The sequence below is a fragment of the Balaenoptera borealis genome (genome assembly GCF_965194805.1).
Source record: "Balaenoptera borealis genome assembly, chromosome: 6".
In the NCBI taxonomy this organism is placed as follows: Eukaryota; Metazoa; Chordata; class Mammalia; order Artiodactyla; family Balaenopteridae; genus Balaenoptera; species Balaenoptera borealis.
Genome location: NC_138863.1, coordinates 2682813 through 2702006, shown reverse-complemented (window position 1 = coordinate 2702006; position 19194 = coordinate 2682813). Strand labels below are relative to the sequence as shown.

Below are 19194 nucleotides of genomic sequence, written 5' to 3'. Positions count from 1 at the left end.
CATCCAAATACATCTTGAGCAAAGAACACATAAAGAATGTAGCGCACTGAAAATGGTAAAAATGAATGTAAATAAAAATCATAAAGGTATCCAATAGAAGAACTAAAAACAGACTACAAAGCTTCAAAATTGATAGAAGGATCTGCAGTGAGCCTGTGCGTGGTGGATGGAAGACAGATGGGACAGAACCACAGACACCTGGTAGAACAACAAGGGAGCGGCTTCATCCTGGTTACAAAGCCCTGAAGCATCGTTTGGTCCTCATCTCCCTGGGAGTTAGGGAGTCGGGCACATATTATCCCTGCTTTATAGGAACAGAAACAGAGCCTCAGAGAAAAGGAGTTACTCTTCCAAGAAGCCATATTAAGTAACATACAGGATAAGGTATGTGTCTTTCGGGAAAACTAAGTCCAGTCCCCCTGAAATGAATCTTGGAAGCTGTGTTGCCGCTCTCCAGTCCTCGGGCGGTCTCCTCTAACGCGGGGCGAACAGCTTTTTCCCGAGGCTGCTGAGCGGTGGAGGGGTTCGGCGCTGTCACCGGGCAGGGACGCTGAGGCAGCCCCACCGCAGACGCCGCCCGCGTGCGCGCGCAGCCGGACAGGGGTCGGGGCGCCGCCGCGGGTCCGTTGCTAAGGCCGCGCCGCCCTGGCGACCGAGGGCCGCGGCCCCGCGCACGCGCCTTGGCGGACTCCGGTGCACTGTGGGATGGAAACTCGAGCGGCGCGTCCAGGCCGGACCTGGCGGCGGCGGCGGGGCCGGCGGCGACCGCGGAGCGGGGCTTAGGCTCGGCGGCCGGCGAGACGCGGGCGGCGCCGCCATGAACGCGGCGGTGGTGAAGCGGACGCAGGAGGCTCTGGGGAAGGTGATTCGGAGGCCGCCGCTGACGGAGAAGCTGCTGAACAAGCCCCCGTTCCGCTACCTGCACGACATCATCACGGAGGTGAGCCCCGGGCCGGGGCGGGGGTCGGGGTGCCGGCCGGGGTTCATTGGGGTCGGGGCCGGGGTCCCGGTGCGCTGTCTGGCTGCAGGCCAGGGGTCAGGGCCCTTGTGGGGGTCGGGGTGAGGGCCGGGATGCGGGTCGGGGGTCACGGCCGGGTTGGGGGTCGGGACCAGGGCTGGCGTCAGGGTCGGACCTCGCGTCGCTGAGCGCGGCCCCTGCCCAAGGAGCCGGGCTTTGGCCGGATTCCGCGGCGCCTCTGCTCTCACCCCTGCGCTCCCCTTCGCGCCAACCCCCTGGGCCCCCTCTTCCGGGGAGACTCCCGGCCCCTTGGGGAGCATTCTTATTTCTTTCCATCCTACCCATGTATTTCTTAGAGCACATCTTCCACTCTACCTGGCAAAGCTGTTTCTGTGATTTTTTTTGCTGCGGTGTCTAGCATGTGGAGAGTGCTTACAAATCCCGGGAGAATGGAATCATTCTTTTTTTTTTTTTTTTTTAATAAACCCCCTCTCCCCAAGTTTCCCTCCACCTGCTCCACTGTGGTCACCACATACTGGATGCTTAATCGGTACCTGTGGGTGAATTGATTGAAGGTGGTTTTAGGGGACCTGAAAAGAAGAAGCTATAAAAGAGCAGGTCAGTATTTGCTGATAAACGGCAGAGCATGTCTTGAGATTGGTTGTCTGTAAACTTTTCCCCACTGGCTGGTGAATTCCTGAGTGACGCGGACGGTAGCTTGTTTGTTGGCATATCCTGGGTACGGTACACAGAAGGTGCACGACAAACATTCATTGTTGAATGGAATCGGTCAAGGTTCCTGTAACTCAGGGTGGCAGCGCCCATTTCCGTGGTGCACCTGAGTGCAGTGTTGACCTTGGGAACTCGGGCATGCTCTTGGGGAGTTAGGAGTCAGCTCGAACTTGCAGGTGTCCAGGGGCTCGGGCTCCCACTCTTGCCCCATGTTTGTCCTTAAACTTCACTTCTCACTCTTTCCAGCAGGTGCGGCGTCTTACACAAACTTTGCTTTGCTCGTTTTTGCTATCTTACCTTAGCTTACAGTGTGTGCCTCTCTCTGTTAAAAACCCTAATCGTGCTTACAGCTCTCTTGAAACCCACCCACATCCCAAGGGCTGCCTTGACTGGCCTCCCCCTCCTCCTAAGCTAGTGCAGCACTTAGACCTGCCCTGGACAGTGTTTGGGGAAGGGACGTGGCTGCGTGGAGAGGCTGGTGGGAGCCGGGCCTTGAGCTGCATCACCCCCGCCCTGTGGAGTAGGCAGGTAGCGTCCTCTAACCCAGGAGGGGTCAAGTCACCTAGCCAGGAGGTGAGTGGCCAACTACAGCGGTTGCCGCCCGGCCTCACACTTTCATTTTCTGCGTTAGTCCCATCTCCTCACTGAAGCAGAGCCAGGAAGGAGGCTGGGGGCTACACCTCGTCCTGTGGGTCTTGGTGTGGCCCTGGGCTCATGGTGGCTGCTGTCCCCACCTCCTGGAAGGTCGGAAGGAGGAGGAAGGTTCGGGCAGGAATCGACTTGGTTGGCCAGGTGGCCAGGGTGTGGGGAAGGAGTTCCGTGTTCCCAATCGGGATCCACTGGTCTGCTTTACTTCCTCAGGTTTTTCCTAATCTAAGGTCAAAATTAATTTCTCTACCTGTGTAAAGATAAATACGCTAATTGTCACCTACTCAATGAAGATGTTAGGACAATTGACATCTGGAAAGCATTTTCAGATAATATGTGCAGATCCTCGTACGAAAATTCTTCACTGCCCCTGAGTATTGTATTCAAATCTCCATGTTAGTATTTTAGCTACTGCTAAACCAACTCTGCCTCTTTCATAAATTGAAGCACTGATCCTGCGAAATTCATGTCTCTTGTTGGTTAAAATGATTGCTCACAAGTTTAACTGTCAGCACACTGGGAAAACCTCAAAAGGTTTTTCCTTTTGAGGATGCAAAAGTTCCAGGAATATTAAATGCAGGATACTCTTAATATTCCACCTGTCTTGTCAGGGAAAAAAATAGCACAGCTGTTCAGTAGTTTGAGGAATGAAAGCTAGCTTAATTAATAGCTAGCTAGTTGTAGCTTGGTCTCAGAGAAGGAGCCTAATATTAGTGTGGGACTGTCTTTTTTTTTTTTTTTTAAGGTAATAAATACTCTTTATATCTGACCCAGGACACACACATGTAGGCAATATTCATCCTTACTACATACAGTGCAGTCTGATATTTTCTTATCTGTTTTATTTAAAAAATGCTCATCGCTACCCATTACATTGACTTTATAGTGACCTGCCGCATTTTGAAAACCTCTGGTCTGAGAGAAGCCAGGGCCCTGGTGTGTCTGGAGGTGGGGAGGAACGGAAAGCATCACCACCCCCAAAGCCTGACTGAGGGGTAACTGGGAGGTCCAGGTTGACTGAGGAGAGGAAGAGGTGGGGGGAGAGCAAAAGTGATGTGGCACAGAGCAGCCTTCTGTCCCAGGAAGTGAGTGACACGGTGGTGAGGAGAAACCCAGCTGGGAAGTTCCTCTTCTTCCCAAAATCCATGCTCTCCACTGCCCTGAGCCGTCCTTGCAAGAGGCCGTTTCCTGTTTGTGGACCTCTCGGGGCCTCCTCGTGGTAGTGAGGCTAAGTCCGTACTCCTGATGGCTTCGAAGGCCATCCGGTCAGGCCCCTGCTGACTCCCTGGCCTCAGGCTCCTCTTGTCAAACTTCTTCTGGCCCCTTGAACAGGACCTAGTTGGACCTTGTGGGACTGTTTCTTTTGCCTGGCACGTGCTTCCTCAATACCTGCTCCCCCAGTTCTTCTCCCGTAAGCTTCTGGTCTTAGTTTAGATATGATTTGCTCTGGGAAGTGTTCCCTGACTCCCCGGGGCCTCCTGCACTTGGATTAGGAGTGATCCTGTCCCCCCTTGTAGCCCCGCGGGTCCATCGTGTTTACCTGTCGTCACAGCCAGGCTGAGTTCTGTGAGGACCAGGCTGGCTTCTGCCCGGGACGAGGCCTTGCACGTGGCAGATGCTCAGTGCGCGTTGTGTCAGTGGGTGAGTGACATCCTGGGGCGTAGACAGATCCAGGCGGCCCTTAGCGTGGGCAGTGGGCGAGGCCAGGGCACGGGCCGTCCCGTGGGGTGCTGACCACGGCCTCGCTTTATCTTTTGCAGGTGATCAGGACGACTGGCTTCATGAAGGGCCTCTACACAGACGCCGAGATGAAGTCCGATAACGTTAAGGTAGGTTTGAGGCACCGTCCCTGCTCGCCTTCGCGAACAGGGTTTTTGTGAGCGGCGCGCTGTGCTGGCCCCTCGCTCACTGCTGACCTGTGGCTGGCATGCGAGGCCGGTGGCTCTGGGAGTTGCCACGCGCCCTTCCTCACTTCGTGGTCTTCGTGGCAGCCGCCTAGCACACTAGCGTTATCCTGGAGAAATGGAATGAGTGTTCCAGAGGTTAATGCTAGCCCACCACCTAAAACTAAAAGCTTTACCGAAGATTTTTTTTTGGTGGTGATTGTTATAAAGAGTCGGGATTTCTAAATTTGACACACATCTAAAAATAGCTTTTTATCTAAACGGGAACTGTGCCTGTTGGACGTACTGAAGATAATGCAAGCTCTTTTTGAAGTATTTTAATATTTGTGTTTTAAATGGAAATCTTTCAGGATAAAGACGCCAAAATTAGCTTCCTCCAGAAGGCCATAGACGTGGTGGTCATGGTCTCCGGAGAGCCACTGTTGGCCAAACCGGCTCGGATCGTGGCCGGGCACGAGCCTGAAAGGACCAACGAGCTGCTCCAGAGAATCGGAAAGTGCTGTCTCAACAAGGTAGCGCCGCCCCCGAGCTGGAAGCTGCCAGCACGGGAGGGATGACCAGACGGGGAGGGCAGGCCACCCAATGGAGCCAGAGGTGTTTAAGGAGGGGGTTTTAACCCTGTGCTTGCAATCTGATCCCGCCTCTCCTGGAGCCTCAGAGTTGCAGAAGTAGTTTAAAGCTGTACGGTGAAACAGATAAGGCAGTGCTACGCACAGGGTCTACGAGCTGTCAGTATCACATAGGGACTCCGCAGGCACTTTGCTCGTGGGCACGTGGCTGGAGGCTGCGTGCCCAGCCTACTGAGCCCTGCATTCTTTCCTCTTTTGGGCCTCCTTTCAGGGCAGGTGACTGTTTCCAACCGGGTGGCCGGAGCAGCTGCTTTTCTTCGTCTTTGGGGCTTGTGGGACGTCCCTGTTCTCTGCCTGCCTTTCCAGCCTCTTGGATCTGCTTCCCTCCCTCTTTCCCTCCTTCCCTCCATCCCTCCCTCTCCCCTGGTGGGTGTTTGCAGAGCTGTGCTGCCTTCAAAGAGACTCCGTTTCACTGCTGCAGGGACTGGATTTCCTGGGATCCTCACCATGGGCTAGAATCTTGCCTTCTCTGGCCTCAGAGTCCAGCCGGGGCCATGGGAGCAGGTCATCCCCAGGGCCCGCCTTCTTTGTGGGATCTGAGTAGCCCCCAGGGGAGCAGAGTTGGACCTCTATCAAGGGCGTGGCTAATAGAGCCCTTCATGGACCTGATGGGCTGGCGGCTAACCTTCCATGTTACCAAGATGGGAAAGGTGGGTTTTAGCTCACACAGCAGCAGTGGGAGATGGGGAGTGGGATCAGACTGGCCCCCAGGGCCTCAGGATAGCCTCGCCCTGGTGTGCTGGGTCCGAGGCATGGAGACGCAGAGGCTGATCTTCCAGTGCTCTGGCTTCTGTCGCCCGCCCCCACCCCCAGATCCTTCTCGTTGATCATCTTTCCAGAAAGCAAATCTGACTAGTCTTCCTGCTGAATCCCTTGCCCCCAGCTCCGTGCACCGCTCACGAAGCCCCTCCCCTCTGCTCCTTTCCTCTCGTCTCTCGCCTTGTGCCTGCACCCCTGAGGTCTCCTGCCCTGGTCTCACTCCCTCGCTTGTGCTGCTGGTTTCTCTGTGCGGAGCTGCTTCCCGGGAGCCGTGTGGGATTGGCTGCTCTTGCTGGAACCCCCGTCGTGTTCCCCCAGCGCACTGACTTTTGCTTGTTGTATTTGGCCGCCTCGCTGGTGTGCAGCGCGTCCTCGGCCCAGGGTCTAGTGCCTGGCGTGCAGCAGTCACTCAGCGCAGGCTTGCGGAAAGCGGGAGTGTGTGGGCCAATGGGATTCCTGACCCGAGGTGTTCAGAGACTCTGGGGGGCGGTCAGGGATGCTGCAGAAGGGATTTTGGCATTTGATGGGGCTCCAGGTAGATCATTCCTTAGGCCCTTTCGGTGCTGGGCCTCTGTGGCCCCGTGAGAAGTGAAGGGTGTCGTAGCGTCGTGTGGTCAGCTTTGGTGTCCTTGAACAGCACACACGTCCACGCTTGGCAGCTCGGGTAGAAGGGACCCAGGGTTCATTTAGCTTGAGCGGACTGTGCTGTTAGCGCAGCGGTGCTGGAGGGGACGGTGAGAGGAGATGCTGTACGTTGTCTGTGATAACGTTCATTTCCTTTTAATATTTTATCCTCTGAAATCCATTAGGAGACAGAGGTTCCGTTTAATGAGCCATCTTTGAATGCTGACATCCATGTTTATTAAATGTACTAATTTCATCGCAACCTTGCATTTTATTTCCTCACGTGGGGACAAGCTCTCCAGCGACGATGCGGTGAAGAGAGTGTTAGCTGGAGAGAAGGTGGAAACAAAAGGAAGGTCCTCACTGACGTCGAAACCTCAAGAATTGGATAATAAGAACGTGAGGGAGGAAGCGTCCAGGGTCCCTAAAGATAAAGCGGTGAGTGCAAGTCATGTACGTCTGAAAATGAAGTGATGAGGCTTCTTGTGGTTCAGGTAGACAGTTATAAGTGATATTGTTATCCAGCTTTTTTTTTTTTTCCTAGGATAGAAGAAACTCTGAAATAAACGAGAGAAATACAAGCGGAGGTCGAAAACAGAAAGAGGAATTAAAGGAAGAAAACAAACCAAGAGAAAAGGAAAGGGACAGGGAAAAGGCCAAGGAGAATGACCGAGACAGACACAAAGATCCCGAGAGAGACAAGTACCACGAAGGGGAGAGAGAGCGGGCCAAGAACAGGGCCCGGCCGGAGAGGGACAGGGCCAAGGACGCAGAGCGGGAGAGGGAGCCGAAGAACGAGGGCGGAAAGGAGAAGGAGAAGCGGAAGGAGAGGGAGAGAGAGCGCGAGCGAGACGGGGGCCGGGACCGGCAGAGGGTGCGGAACGGGCAGCACGGCGGGGACCCCGACAGGGAGAAGAGCCACGAGCGTGATAAGCCGGAGAAGAAGGTAAGTCCTGTTGGAAAACCTCCGCCTTTAACTTGGAAAGGGTTCGTGGTGTTCTCCAAAATGCCTTTGGTCTTGGTTGTAGTGTGATTAGGAAACTGGATTTCTTTGTCACCAATTGAAAATTCTGACAGTCGTGGATTCCTAGGAGAACCTTAAAGTGACACTGGGTTTTGCTTCTCCTGTCTGCTGTGTGTGTGTCTTTGGGCGTTCCCCTGGAGACTGGGGCTCAGTGGGTCCCGTGGCTTTGTGAGCAGCGTTTCCAGGCAGCCTCAGTGTGTGTGGTCCCCCGGGGTGTGGGCAGGGCTGCGTTTATTAAGGATTAGGGCTACTTTCTAAGTCTCTGAAGCATTAGCAGATGAGTAAAATGAGACCTCAGTTTACTGAATTTTGTTTAATTAAATTTTCAGGTAAATTTAGGATTTTCCAGAAAATTCTTTTGGTTTCAGACACTGTTTTTTAGATGTGCAGGTGATTTCGGACTCGCTGTAGATAGGGTAAGTCTCCTGGCAGGGCTGGCGTTGCAGATGCTGGTTCTTGTGGGGACATCATATAACTGTAAAGTGTCCTGGGCAGGTCCTGGAAATCCTCTGGTCTCCAGCTGCTAGAAAGGAGGAAGCTGAGGTCTGGAAAAGTACAAGGTCTGCTGGGTGAGGCGGCCAGGCGGTGAGGGGCCAGCTTGCTCTTCCCTGCCAAGCCGGCCTCTGGTTTTGCATCCCTGGCACCGGGAGGTGAGCGGGCCCCGTGGGACAGACTGTGCGCCAGCCTGGAAGCTGGCCTGCTCGGTGGTTCTGTTGGCTGTCAGTATGCTACCTGGGACCCTGGGGTCTCCCAGGGACACCCCGGAGTCAAGTAACCCACCACGGCGTATGTGTCATAAAAGCCTGGTTTCCCATAGGGGTTTTAGAAATAACAAAGACCTTCCCCGTCTTTTGCTTCTTTTTAGAGGTCTAAGAAAAGTCTTTTTCACTGAGCCGGGTTTAGTGTGGTGCTCGGACATTCTAGCGCACTTTACTGTGCACGAGGCAGCCCCTGCCTGGGGCACCTTCTCAGCCCTCCAGGCCTTCAGACCCAGTGTCCCACCCGTGATGTTCACTGAGGTTGCTGGTGATGTGACTGGTTTTTTAAGTAGAGAGACAGTTCCAAAGAGAACTTTTATAGGTGGATATATGGGACGTATTGGAGCCACGAGCGAGTGACGGTTTTGTTTAACGGTGTGTGAGACCAGGGTGAACGGGCTGCGTTCCTGCTCCCAGCCGGCCCTCGTTGGCCGAAGGCAGGTGTTCAAAGACTTGTCGTGGTGATTTTGCTGGACTGGCCCTTCTGTGTCCGTCTGGGGCTCCTTTGTGGAACAGGGCTCGGGCGCAGGCTGCTGTCTCCCCCAGGAGTGGTGGGGCCCCCAGAGAGCCGGGCCTCGAGGCTTCCGGGAGGGCGGCCCCGGGGGAGAGCGACTCGGCTCCCCCGGGGCCCTGCTGGGCACTCTGCAGCCTCCGGTCGAATCCCACGGCTTAGAAGAGACGGTGGTGAGACGTTCTCAGCCTGTGGAACAGCAGGTGCGAAGGCACTCTGAGAAGTCACGGGTGTGTCCCCGTGTGGCGGTGGAGGATGAGTGAGGTCAGAGTGGCCACGTGTGGGTGCTGCCCTCCTCCCACGTCTGCAGGGAACTGAGCACTCTGGGCTGGGGGACCCCGGGCACAGAGCCCGGCCCGCACAAGAAACTACTTCGGATACGGTCTGCTACCTTCATAATTAAGTTATGAGGACAGTTAATTGTTGGAGTATTCAACAGGCATCCATTGCTTTTCACGGAGGAAAATCTCAGTGATTGTGTCTCTTCTACTCCTTATGTCGAGATATGTGTTTCTGAGAGTTGATTTAAGTGTGAGATTTTTTAAGGTGTTGATTTAACATGCTTACAGTTTTCACGTCATTTTTGTTTTGAGAGTGCTTTCCTGATGTAGCGTCTGAAGACTTTGCTCAAAAAGAACCGCTCCATTGGGAAGTGAGAGTGGTTCCTTCACAGAAGATAGGAGTGGGGCGACTCCCTCGTTTCCGGATTCCCTGTGTGTCCCTGGAACACCTCCAAGGAGTCTGGCCTGGTGTAGGGACCGCGTGGGCCTGGGAGACACTGCCCCCTACAGTCCCCTGCGAGGCCCCGCCTCTGATGCCCTTGGCCTCCTGGTCAGCCCCCGGTGGGCAGAGATCTTGGATGGGCCTTTGGAGATCCAGGCCACACGGCGACCGCAGGGGGTCGGGGCTGGGATGTGACGTGGTGCTCCCGTGTGAAGGGTTATCTTGTTGTTGGTCAGTGTTAGAGGAAACATCTCGGTGTGTTTTTAGATGTTACAGACTTGAATAATTCTAGAGTTTGAAAAAAAAAAAATTTTTTTTTATAGTCCTCAAGCTCAGGAGAGATGTCTAAAAAGTCGTCAGATGGATCTTTCAAAGACTCCAAAGCTGAAACAGAGGTAAAGTTGAAAGAATAATTTTGAGAGACGTAAACCCGTAGCTGTGTTGAAATAGTAGGTGCTGTGTGGTCCTCCCCCCGTCCACGGAGGCACGGGGCGGGGCGTGGCGGAGGCTCACACACAATAGGGCCATATTTATTTTGTTGTAAAAGTACCGATTTAAATGGTTTACTGCCTGTAAAGTAGGTGGAGTGTGTTTATCGTTTGTTTCTCTGCGGTGGACTCTTGGGTCTCCTCGTACCTTTATGCGACAAGTATGATGTACGGTGTACGGAGGGGTAGGGCAGTCATTTGGGAGAGGATGGAGGTGGCACTTCGGAGGAGTCTGGGAGAGGATTAAGTCACAAGGCAGACAGGGACCGGAGGGCTGGCTGGAGGGACCCGTCCAAGCTCCGCCTGGCCCGGTGGGACCCCGCAGTGCATTTTCTGTGGGTGAGGTACAGGCCAGGCCGGGCTGTCTTGGGGAGGTTAGACTCACCCCAACTTCATCGTCCAGTCTGCATTTTCAGAAAGTGTATCCGGGCAGCCACAGGCAAGATGGACAGGCGTGGAGTGGAGGCTGGGAGGCTAGTTAAGAGGCCCTCATGGCAGGTTGAGGGAGGGGTCGGGCCAGGGAACTGAGCCAGCGGTGGGAGGGACGGGATGTGCTGTTTTCTCTGATTTGCACTCTGTTTAAACACATCGTGTACGTTTTCACTCTCAGAGTCGTTCACAAATGCATTGAAGTAATTAAGCATGTAGCGACACAAGTCGAGTCCTCGTAAACTCATCTGACGAGACAGTGATTCTCAAGGTGTGGTCAGTGGACGGCTGACCTTTTTAGGGCTGTACCAAAAAGTGGAATTCTGCATTTAGAGTGAAAGAGCTTTCAGCTTCCTTCTAATTCACGCTCTTAGGTCTTAAGTGCTTAGCTGCACTGACTTGGAGTCAGTTCCCCTTTGAACGCGTACGGATATTGTTGTGTTTCCTATTTGTTCTTCCTTGAGCTTGAATAATAAATCTGCTCATGATGTTGCTCTGTGATGCATCAATTAATTTTTTTTTTTCATTCTCTTTTCTTTAAGACTGAGATTTCCACTAGAGCATCCAGGTCAGTGACGACAAAGACATCAAAACAGCGATCCAAAAATTCAGTGGAAGGTACTGCAAAATTTATCATACAATGTAGCTGAAAATACTAGATTCTTTTTTTTTTTAATTTATTTTATTTTTGGCTGTGTTGGGTCTTTGTTGCTGCGCGCGGGCTTTTCTCTAGTTGCGATGAGCGGGGGCTGCTCTTCGTTATGGTGCACAGGCTTCTTATTGCAGTGGCTTCTCTTGTTGTGGAGCATGGGCTCTAGGTGCGCGGGCTTCAGTAGTTGTGGCACGCAGGCTCAGTTGCTCCGCGGCACGTGGGATCCTCCCGGACCAGGGCTCGGGCTCGAACCCGTGTCCCCTGCATTGGCAGGCGGATTCTTAACCACTGTGCCGTCAGGGAAACCCAATACTAGATTCTTTGCTTTAATCACAACATCTAGTAGGAAAAAGCTTCTGTGACTAGAAAGCAGATTTGCCTTTGGAAGGAATGAACAAAGACTGTGTGAAAACGATGAAGATACATGGCTTTCACACCCACATGCCTGTGCATGCCCTTGCACACGTGTGTGAGCTCACGACACCAGGGGCAGAGTACACCTGCGTGATCTGTGTTCCAATCTAAAAGGTGTGATTGAATGTTAATTTTCCAGAAATATTTATCAGTCATGCGTGTCTCACTGACTCTTCTGAATGGGTAAAGCTGGTTTAGTCCTGATGCAAGATGGACATCAGGAGCACCCTGCCCTTAGACAGGTGATGTTTATACATTTAAAACATAGCAGAAAATGTCACTGGCAGTCATGCTAAAAGCTGAAGCTGAAGCAAACGGGCCTGGCCTGGGTTTGCCCGAGGATGTGCCTCCTTATGACAGACCAATAAGTAGGGAAAGAATGTCAGTCCAATGCAGGGAAGTACAGTTGGAGGCCGGCAGTGTCGGAGGCTTTCAGTGGAAGCATGAAGTTACTTTGAATGAGCAGTACTAGTTCCTGAAAAGTCATCCTTTTCCTAAATTGTAAAACTTAAAGAAGTATGGCAAGAATGTAGTAGTTGGAATTTTTCACTGAGAAATTGAACTTAGGTGGTAAGTTCCACTCTTTGACATCGATAAATGCTTTAGTGAACTTTTTTGTGCCAGAAACTTTCTCTCCCTTTTGGGCGATCTCTGTGGGATAGGTTCCCAGGGTATAATTACTGGCACAGAGGGCCATTATGGACATTTAAGGTTTTTAGCTACAGTGGACACTGTCTGTACCCTCTACCCCACACCTTCTCCGGGGATTTGTTTGAAAGGCTTGCTGATTTTGATAGATGGAAAACACTCAGGGTCTGAGTGTTCTTAATTTGCATTAGCTCCCTGTACGTTAAGGACATCTGCCAATTTTTTTTTTTAAGTATTTATTGTTTTATTTTTTTTATTGGGGTATAGTTGTTTTACAATGTTGTGTTGGTTTCTACTGTACAGGGAAGTGGAGTTCCCTGTGCTAACAGCAGGTTCTTATTAGTTATCTATTTTATACATATTAGTGTATGTATGTCAATCTCAATCTCCCAATTCATCCCACCACCACCCCCTGCTGATTTTAAAATAAGTATTTGTTTCTTATATTTTTTTTCCACTTTTTTTATTCTAATTATGTTTGGTTTCTGACTTGCCTAGGTGTTTAACTTTTATGCACTGGAAGCTGGTAGTCTTTTTTTTGTAGTTTGTCCAGAGATTTGAGAGATGAAGGTTTGTGTTTTGTCATACGTTTTAATATTTAATCTTTTTGGTTATCTCTTCATTTTAATTCATGGTGTAAAATGAGGCTCTGAATTTATTTTTTCATAATAACTCATCAGGTATTCCAGGGTCACTTACTAAATAATTGTTCCCTTCCCTCCTGCTCTGTGATCTCCCCACATGCCTTTTGGAGTCTGGAGTCTGGTGTTTCTGTTTTTGTTTTTTCTCTACTGTTTTCTGTTTCACTACTAGTTCCCTATCATTTTTCTTTTCAAAGAAGTTTTAAGCCCTTTTATTTGCTATTCTTCCAGATGTATTTTATAATCAGTTCATGAGTCAAAGAATCCCACCTCCCACAAAACAAATGGATCAGGATATAATTGGACTTGGGTGAAACTCAGGCTTTCGTTATGCTGGGAAGATTGGATACCTCTACTTTCAAGTTAGACAGGGGTCTCCTCCTCTGTCGAGACGTGTGTTGGGTGCTTGGGTGTGTCTGTCAGTCAGGGATTGCTTGAGTGTTTGTTTTGTTTTCAGTTTTTTGGGAAATGGTATCTTTCTTCCCCTCATTAATTTTTAGTGATCAGTGTTGGAATATAGAAGCTTTATTGATTTTTGTAAATGTATCTTAAATCTAGCTTGTATTGGATCTTAACCCATAATTGTTCCATTGATGTTTTGATTTTCTAAGCTGATGGTCGTATCATCTGCTTTTCTTTTTTAATAACTCAGGATGTTTGCATCTGAGTTAACCGGTAAGATTGAACTGTAGGGTTCCTTTTATTTGATCTTTAAGAGATTTGGTTATCAGAGAGTTGCCAGCTTTATGACATTAAGGTTTCCTGAGCTGTCGACAAGTTGGTGAACTCTTTCTTCCCTGCCTGCTAGTCGGGCACTGACCTCACCCCGGGTCCTTGCCCAGCAAAGCTGGCACTGCGCCCTATCCTGCTGCCTTGCTTTAGCGGGTAGCATTAGGGAAAGGGTCCAGCACCCAGGAGGTGTGCGAGACACAGGCCCTCTGTGCTCCCGCCGAGGAGAGAAGCCTTCCCTTTACTAGAGAGGGAGGGCATCACGTTTGTTAGACATACTTAGAATCTTAAGGCCATACTAGAATCCCTATAGGATCCAAAAAACATTCTACATAAGAATATGATCATTTTTGCTTATTCTTAACTAGTGGAGACTAGCAGAGCAAATCACTTTGAGTTAGTGGGTGCATTTTAATTTCATTTGTTCGATAAATATGCAGCATCACAGATTAAGTTTAATACGTATTTTCATTGTGCAATTTCCTGTTAGGAAGAAGGGATTCTAGAACCAGTGAAAATAGTCTCTCCCCTGAGAAAGAACGTAACTCTTCCAGCAGTAAAGCTGAGAAGGAACACACCGGGAAACAGCTCGGTAAGACTGAGTGAACCCCGGGAGGCTGCGAGGGAGGGTTTGCGACTCGAAACCTTTAGCCGCCTGATGCCTTGCTTCCGTCTGGTCATTAAACAGACGGAGCCCTGTGGGTGGTGCGGAGGAGATGCGCCCTGTTTGCCGCGGGCCCGGGCGCCAGAGCACTGTTCTCGGCCCCACGTGCAGCAGGGGCAGGGGGCCTGCGGGCCCCCTTGTCTGAGCCGCAGGGCTGCCCCCGCCGTGCGCGGATTCCCGTCCGTGACTCCGTCACTGGCCGAAATCGTCCATGTGAGCCTTCCTTTCTTAATTCTGCCAATATCTGTGGAGTACCTGCCCTCGTGGAGAGTATGATCTAGAAGGAGAAGACAGATAATAAAGAGAACTCAGGGTGTATACATTCGTGTTCGTTAACCATGAGTCTTTTGAAGGGAGATGAAGCCGAGAGAGGTGGAGGGGGGGCGTAGGCAGAGAGGGCCCCTGAGGAGGGGGTGTCTGGACAGAGTCCACTAGCGTCACAGAGCACATGACCTGTGGGTGTCCAGGAATGGCCAGAGGCCCCGAGCTGGGGACAGGCCTGCCTGTTTGAGTGACTGGAAGCCGGGTGGTGAGGCTGGAGCAGAGAGAGGGCAAGTGCCAGGAGAAGGGGCTCGTGAGTGGGCAGGCTGGGGGCATGGTAGAATAGGTGGGAGCGAGGTCCCGGGGGGCCCAGCAGGACAGAGACAGGCTCTGGCTTAGGTTTGAGAAGCGCCCCCGTTAAAACTGCAGGGGTGGGAATGAAGGCCGGAGAGCAGGTAGGTGGTGCTGTGGCGTCCAGGTGAGAGGCCGTGACGGCTGGGACCCAAGGGTCACTGCTGCGGAGATCGGGCGAGGTGGGGTAGGCTGCTCTCACGGAAGGGACGACAGCGCGCCGATGGACTGCACGGCGCCTGTTAGAGAGGAATCCCAGGTGGGGTCAGTCGGGGGGTGTCCGGCACCTCCGCGATGTCATTTACTGAAGTGGGGAAGGCTTTGGGAGAAGCTGGTTGGCGGATCGGTTCTAGAGGCCTTAAGTTCAAGATGCCTGTGCTGAAACAAGCAGGTGGAGGTGTTGGGACAGCAGGCGGGCATGTGGGCCTGGGGTTCAGGGGGAGAGCTGGAGAAGCTGACGTTGAAATGAAAAACTTGGGGGTTCCCAGATTAGCGTGTGAGCCTTCATGCAGTAATGGACTCCGGGGAGCGTGGAGCCCAGGATTCGAGGGTCGGAGAGGAGGAGACGGCTCTGGCAGAGGAGACAGAGGCCAGCAAGTTGGGGGGGGTTGGAGAGCCAGCGCCCTGAAAGCCAGGGGGTTCCGGGAGAGGGAGGGGCTTAACCAGCGCTTCTGAGACGGGTCCCGTGGAGGCTGAGAGTTGACCGTTGAGTTGATGGGACAGTTAGTTGGTGACCTTGGCATAAAGCCTTGTAAATCCCAACCAAAGCAACCAAACGCAAAAACCTTTGCAATAGTTTAATCTGTTGTTAACTGTTTTATGTCAGGAAGAAAGGAGGATGATATTTCAGCTAAAATTTTAGACCCCATAGTGTCTGGATTAAATAATGAACCAGATCAGGAAACTACAACTTCAGAAATAGGTAAGAAAAATATATTCTTTAGTTTAAATTCCTCGCCACTTTGGTATGAAATATTTACATCTCACTGTGGTTATCATTATTCTTTATTTTTCTAACCACTTTAAAGTTCATCAGATTTTTTTTTCCCACAGTGTACCGAAGAACAGAAATGACTTGATAGTCTGTTTGCTTTAATTTGCTAAGTTTTATGATAAAGAAGATTAACTCAGCTTTAAGTTAACCTTTACATACTTTATTATGTGTAACATCTTTGCATCTAAGTCAAAATGCTTTCTTTATCTTACTCCTGGAATTTTAAAAAATGTCTGGATAGTTAGAGAAATTATCTTTCAATTCTCCTGCGTGCTCTGCTGTGTTGTGTTGAGAAAATGCTCCACAAGAAATATTTTAAAGTGCTTGCTCGGCGCGGCCGGGGAAAGTGTCCCCGTGGCTCCCCTTTTACACTCGAGGCTGGCGTGTGTGCACCTCCTCACCCTGCTGATGCCGTGTGATTAGACGCACGGATCTGGAATTTCGGTGGGGTGATCCAAGACCGTAACTGTATGTAGTCTTCTGTGATGTTTAACTACATTCTTCAGAAATATGGCAATTCTTGAGTGACATTTGAGGGGAAAAATAGTGTAAATCTTGCCCCCAGGGAAAGATAAAAATTTGTCTAGGCTGAACTTGCCTCGGATCTATCTGGTGTTTTAACATTCTGTAACTGTAGCTAGGATAACAATAAGCCCATCTTTCTGTACTCGCGTTCTCCCTTTACTAGTTTTTGCTTTTCTAAGACGGTTGTGTCTGCAAGCCGTCTGCTCCGTCGCGGGCTCAGCAGTGATGGTCTGTGGTTATTCTGTTCCAAGCAGGTCAGCTCTGTGTGGCTTATCTGGGTCTTGAGCAGTGTGGGAAGACTGAATGACCTAAATTGGGACAGAATGAGTTCTTACGGATGAAAATGCTTTTCTCAGGGGCCACGCACGTTGCAATTCAGCTGCGTCTTGTGATGGTTTATTTCATTTCCGCGGGAGCTTTTCTCAGCCACAAGCGGATCCTGTGGGGGGCAGCACAGGGCAGTCCTGGCACCGCAGGAGAGGGGAGTGGGCGGCACGAAGCTTGAGGGAGGGCTTGCCCTCTGCAGGCCCTGGATGGCCCTGGTGGGCACACCTCGCATCCAAACCCAAACCTGCGTACCTGCTGGCCTGGAACGAGCCGCACAGGTGTGCTCTCTGAGCCAGGGTCTCCTTGTGGGTACACGGGTGTGAGAAGACCTGCCTTGAGGGTAAACGAGGTGATGTTCGTGAAGTGGCCGGCTTGTCACAGACGTGTCGTACACCATTGCTTTAGTACCGATCACGTTATGTATAAAGTTTACCGAGAGCCCCAAGTCAGGGTGAGTCAGTGGTGTTCTGAGATGGTATGATGGATTTAAAATAAATTGGGGTAGTTCTTTAGACGTATGTTAGACTTTATGGATCTTTACAGATCTTTATCTGCATGTGTGAAAATAATAAAAGCTCAGTGTTTAAGAAGCACAGAACATTGCAGCAGGCGATTCTCAGTTGCGTGCTTTGCGGAGATTAGAAGGAAGCCTGGTGCCACCTGGTGGCCGCCAGCAGAGTCCTGTGCGCTCCGTGTCCCTGGGTGGTCCCGGTGAGCCTCCCTCCCCGCAGACCCTTCCTCCCTGCACGCACCCCGGGTCCCTGTCGTCACAGACGTCGTCCTGCACTGGCAGTCATTTTACTTCCGGAATTCAGGGTTTGCCAGCAGTTGTTAGGGCTCCTTAAGTTCCCAGACTGATTGTGGCTTCCAGATCCAGGCCACTGGGTCTGTCCTCCCGGTCCCCTTCCTCTCCTGGCCAGCACTTCAAACCAGCGCCTGGCCGTGTCGTGCTGACCGCTCCAGGGCCTGGCCGGCCTGCGTTATTACCATTGGGGTGCCCGGGAGAATGGGTGGGCTTGGTGGTTCTCGTTTGCCTTTGCAGGTGGATTGAAGAATCCAACAAGGAATTTATCCATTTCTTTTCAAAACATGAACGTCTCCTTCCCCTGCTCACATCGTCACGCAGGCTGTCTGAGGAGACTCGCTCCTTCTACAGCTGTTTGATCGTCTTATGTTTTCCCGGAACCTTACACCATCCATGTCTTCAGTTTGCTTGGGTTCGCTCATTTCATTTTGTTTTATTGTTTAGACGTTTTCATTATGAAAAATACAGAAAATACATAGAAAGAATAGAATGATTCGCACCCATGTACCTCTCACGTAGATTCAGTAGTCCTAACATTCTGACATACTTGCTTCATCTGTAGTGACATAGTTTTATGAAATATTTCAGAGTATTTAAAAAATATTTTAATACTTTATCTCTAAATAATTCCATTTAAATACTTCAGCATACACCTCAAAAAAAAAAAATGAATGTTCCTACATAGTCGTAAAATTATTGTTGCACCCAACAGACTTGTCATTCCCCAAGAGCTTCTAAAACCCACTCTGCATTCTTATTGTCTCAACGATGTTATTTTTTTAAAAACCAGGATCTAGAACACACTGTATGTTTTTTATTATTCTTTTGGTCTCTTTAACCTCTTTGAATCTGGAATAGCCTCCCTTCCCCCACCTTTCGTTCCAGAACATTGACTTTCTGGAGAGGTGAGGTTGCTTGTCCTGTACAGCGGTCCCTCCTCTGTGTTTGTCTGATTGCTTCCTCGTGGTGTCATTTAACTTATGGCACACACACACCCCCGCCCCCCCGTATTTCTGTTAGATCTAAAGGCCTGATCAGATTTGGGTTGAAGAGATTGCTTCACCCTCACCCCTACGTAGGTGATGCTGTGCCCTTTACCTTATGTCCTGTCAGGGTGCACTTAATGTCTCTGCATCCCATAATATGATGCTAAGGCTGGTCACTGGGCCAGGCAGATCCGCCCATTTTAAACCCTGGTTATTTGCATTTACCCTCAGATGTAGTCAGCACCTCTGTGCAGCTGAACTTTGCACAGAGGCCTGGCAGAACGGCAAGCTGCTTGTGCAGTGCTGTGGGCTCTGTGCTGCTTGGTGAGTTTCAGGGAGAGTGACTGGTGCAGACACCGTGGCCCCAGCCGGTGCCCCCAGCTTTGCGCAGGTGATCTTATTGGGGTGAGAACCCCCTCAAGGTGTGGCGCTCTGCCCACGTCCTCACCTGCGGGGCTCAGTAATTGCTGCTAACTCAGACAGCAGATTGTGCTAATGCACTGATTTTTTTTTTTTTTTTTTTTTTGCCAATTCATAGTAATTTTAATTTCTTATGGGTGCGTTATTTTTTTAAAAGCTGTTGCTTGGCAAGCTGGTTAACCTGCCCTCTGATTAAGAATCGATTGTAGTATTATTAGTGAATGATAGTCTGTTTCTATGTTCTTTCTGTTTGTGTGAATTTGGGGTCTAGTAAACCTTACTTAAGAATACCACTAGAAACGTTAAAACAACCATCATAGGCCTCTCAAAAAAGTAAAGAAAGAAAGAGCTTTGAGGAGATAAAATTGTGCAGAGTGTCATTGGTCTCCTCAAGCTACGGACAGAAATAATGCATTTGTAATTTACTTACTGTGCTGGTGGGTTTTGTACAATATAGAAAATATTTGATACTTTCAAATAACATATGACAACTTAAAGTTATTGGGGTGTTTTCTTCTAAAATTGATAATCTACAGCTGCCTAGCTTATACTTATTTTTAGATTTGTTTGTTTTAGAACTTAATGGTATT

At 50.5% G+C, this 19194-nt stretch overlaps 1 protein-coding gene across 18 annotated transcripts in view; it reads left to right on the top strand.

Annotated features, from left to right (window-relative positions):
• The first annotated feature begins 678 nt into the window (after positions 1-678).
• Positions 679-19194, top strand: part of TRAF3IP1 (TRAF3 interacting protein 1) — a 66522-nt gene continuing 48006 nt past the window's right edge. For 9 of the 18 annotated variants that reach the window (XR_014245777.1, XR_014245778.1, XM_082395979.1 and 6 more), the window contains exons 1-9: positions 680-940; positions 4099-4167; positions 4593-4754; positions 6549-6692; positions 6799-7200; positions 9594-9665; positions 10730-10805; positions 13762-13863; positions 15374-15469. Coding sequence is in view for 16 of the 18 variants with exons in the window: in XM_082395979.1 (XP_082252105.1) it covers positions 818-940; positions 4099-4167; positions 4593-4754; positions 6549-6692; positions 6799-7200; positions 9594-9665; positions 10730-10805; positions 13762-13863; positions 15374-15469 (1246 nt within the window). In the remaining 2 variants the exon portion in view is untranslated. Of the gene's footprint in view, positions 941-4098; positions 4168-4592; positions 4755-6548; positions 6693-6798; positions 7201-9593; positions 9666-10729; positions 10806-13761; positions 13864-15373; positions 15470-19194 lie in introns of all 18 variants that reach the window. The other 9 variants (XM_082395968.1, XM_082395971.1, XM_082395969.1 and 6 more) reach the window with 5 other exon arrangements.